The sequence below is a fragment of the Silurus meridionalis genome, chromosome 26 (assembly GCF_014805685.1).
Source record: "Silurus meridionalis isolate SWU-2019-XX chromosome 26, ASM1480568v1, whole genome shotgun sequence".
NCBI lineage: Eukaryota > Metazoa > Chordata > Actinopteri > Siluriformes > Siluridae > Silurus > Silurus meridionalis.
This window is the reverse complement of record NC_060909.1, coordinates 5,853,637-5,856,267: the sequence shown is the minus strand read 5'-3', so window position 1 is coordinate 5,856,267 and position 2,631 is coordinate 5,853,637. Positions and strand designations below refer to the sequence as shown.

The 2,631-nt window shown below is 43.1% G+C and overlaps 1 protein-coding gene across 1 annotated transcript; it reads left to right on the top strand.

Moving 5' to 3' along the window:
* Positions 1-297: 297 nt before the first annotated feature.
* On the top strand, positions 298-2,349 carry fibinb (fin bud initiation factor b). Its single transcript, XM_046840026.1, has one exon. The coding sequence runs from the start codon at positions 763-765 to the stop codon at positions 1,387-1,389; it is 627 nt and encodes a 208-aa protein (XP_046695982.1). The 5' UTR covers positions 298-762; the 3' UTR covers positions 1,390-2,349.
* The last annotated feature ends 282 nt before the right edge of the window (positions 2,350-2,631 follow it).

Genomic DNA, 2,631 nt, shown 5'->3' with positions numbered 1-2,631 from the left:
TATTCAGTGGGCTTTACTCGGTTATTAATGGAGTAATTGATGAGTGTTTGTGGCGGTGTATTTAAATATAAAATATGACGACAGCTGCTGGAGGTCAAGTGCTGTGGCTAATTTAAGTTAAGTGTCAGAGGGTTATTGGCTCTTGCCATTCTTATAGCAAGACTTTCATTAACACCCTCCTCAAAACCACCACAGCTGTTCTTTATATAAAGCACTTAATAATATGATGAATAATATTCAAAAATACTAGGATAGTAAGAAAAAAGTTATAAAAGGTCTGTCCCAACAGGGTTAAATAAATTATTTGGATCTGTACAGTATATTTTTTGTTTAATTCATTAGTGCTAAAAGCTTCTAATATCTCCTGCTACTCTAATAACAAACTCCTGTGTGAAAGAGTCGTGCTGCTGCCAGCCCTTTGCTGTGACGGGTCTGTAATTTGAGAGCAAAAGCAGGGGGATCATTAGTCTAAAGCTAGTGCTGTCTCAGAGAACCAGATGTGCAGACCCTCCGAGCGAGTGCACGGACTAGATTGCTCGCCTATCATCTCAGCCTGGATGAAATCTTACTGCGGGGTGTAGGCACCAAGTCCAAACCGATTAAAGAGAACTACAAGCAGGCAGGAGACCGATGTCGGGTGCGTAGGATGGAGATGTAGGATTGTCAGAATGTTTGTCATGCAGCAGGCTGCAATGGAGACTTTCTGAAGTTTGGATGATTTTTTTATTTATTGAAATTTTTGTTTTTTGGTGAGTGAAGAAGATGGTTTGTCTTGAATTATTCGTGGCGGCGTGCCTGGTTTGTCTGCGACTCGGAACGGCGTATTTGGGTCCCCTGTACCCGGAGATGTCCAACGGCACCTTTCATCACTACTTTGTGCCGGACGGCTACTACGAAGAAAACGACGACCCCGAACAGTGCCAGATGCTTTTCCGAGTGAAGGACGAGACCCGGTGCGTCGCGGAGGAGGACACCGACGCGGTGATCCGCGACGACTTCACCATCCTCAGGCGGCACGTGGAGGACGCGGCGCGCGTGCTCGAGGCCATCGGCCGGAGCGTGGCGCTCGACCTCGACGGCGAGGAGGAGAAGAGCTACGGCGAGTTCCTGCGTCGCGAAAGCGCGCAGATCGGCGAGGCCTTCGGCGGCTCCGAGAGGTCGCTGCTCGAGCTCGAGGTGAAGTTCAAGCAAAGTCAGGACCAGGAGCTGCGCGACGAGCACCGCGTCGGCGACGACTTCCTCGCCATGGTGGCGCACGCGCGCGACTCGCTGCGCGACACGCTGGACGCGGCGCTCGCGCTCAAGGACAAGCACGAGCTGCTGTCGCTTATCATCCGGAGCCACGGCACGCGCTTGAGCCGCCTCAAGAACGAGTACCTAAAGGTGTGAACGTGGAGAGAAAAAAAAGAAAAGGGCTGTCTGGCGAACACAATGCAGCTATTTTGTGCAATACCTTAGAAGGCAGTTTTTTATTTTATTATTTTATTCACACTCTAGATGAACTGCATCAGACTGGACCAGGAGTCATTAATTTCCCTTCTTGTTCCATCTGATAGGATCATATAATACTCAGGCTTTGTGACAGTAAATAGAACCAGGGTTTAAACCACCTGTTCCATCTTTTTTAGATGATGTTCAGGTATTTATATGCATCAATAACGTATTTTCTTCCTTTTTCTAGTATTTATCCAAATGATTTTAGTCATTACTTGAATGTGCATATTCTGCAAAAAAAATCTAAAGATTTTTAGTTTTGTTTTTTTGTGTTGTTGTACATTGCACATCATAATCTATAAATTCATATTCATATTTAGCACCCAGATAAACCCCCTATTGCTGAATTCCCATCCCGTCTTCACTCATCCAAACTGAACACACAAGGTGTACAAATAACCCTGAAAACTCTGCGGTGTATTCGCAACACTTAAACATGCTGACAAACCTCCTGAAATACACACTGCTTAAACATGTGATGTAAAATAGCTTTTTAATACTGTTATTCAAAGGAGGAGAGAATATATTTGTAAGAGCTTTTTTGAATGGGGAAAGCTTTTAATGTTAATATGAGCTTTGAGGATGTTATACTGTGAGTGTCTATATTTTTCATGCAAAAAAAACTGGCTACAGTGTAAGGTATTCATGTTAGAGTTTTTTTGTAGTATGAATATATTTGTACGATTTATTCATTGAAGGAGAAAAAAAAACGAACAAAACTGAAATGACGTATTCTCTGACCAACCAAGATAACTGCAGGCAGGAATATTGGACTTCAAAGCTTCCTATCATGTGTAGTTGCATTCCTGAGAGGTTGTTTATTCCACTTTGTAATAAAAAAAAAACTTTAAAGAGGCAGTGTGTGCGTGGGTTTTAGTGTTGGAATGCAACAGGCTTTTTTTTTTTTTTACAATCTAACAGACAGAATACATTTGGAATCCAGGACCATAAAGTGCTATGCAGGCGGGCAGATTTATAATTGTGTGATGAAATCTGTAAAAAAAAAAAAAAGAAAACGGCAAAGACTAGGGACGTGTGTTGCTGGAAGGAGGATTAAATGTAACAGCAGGAAGAGCTAAGACTTTCCATTCTGATCATAATGTGTATAAACCACACATAATTCACCTAAGTCGGAGG

Bases quoted from the DNA above. Each gene is read 5' to 3' on its own strand.
- fibinb (XM_046840026.1), top strand. From the start codon at position 763: ATGGTTTGTCTTGAATTATTCGTGGCGGCGTGCCTGGTTTGTCTGCGA.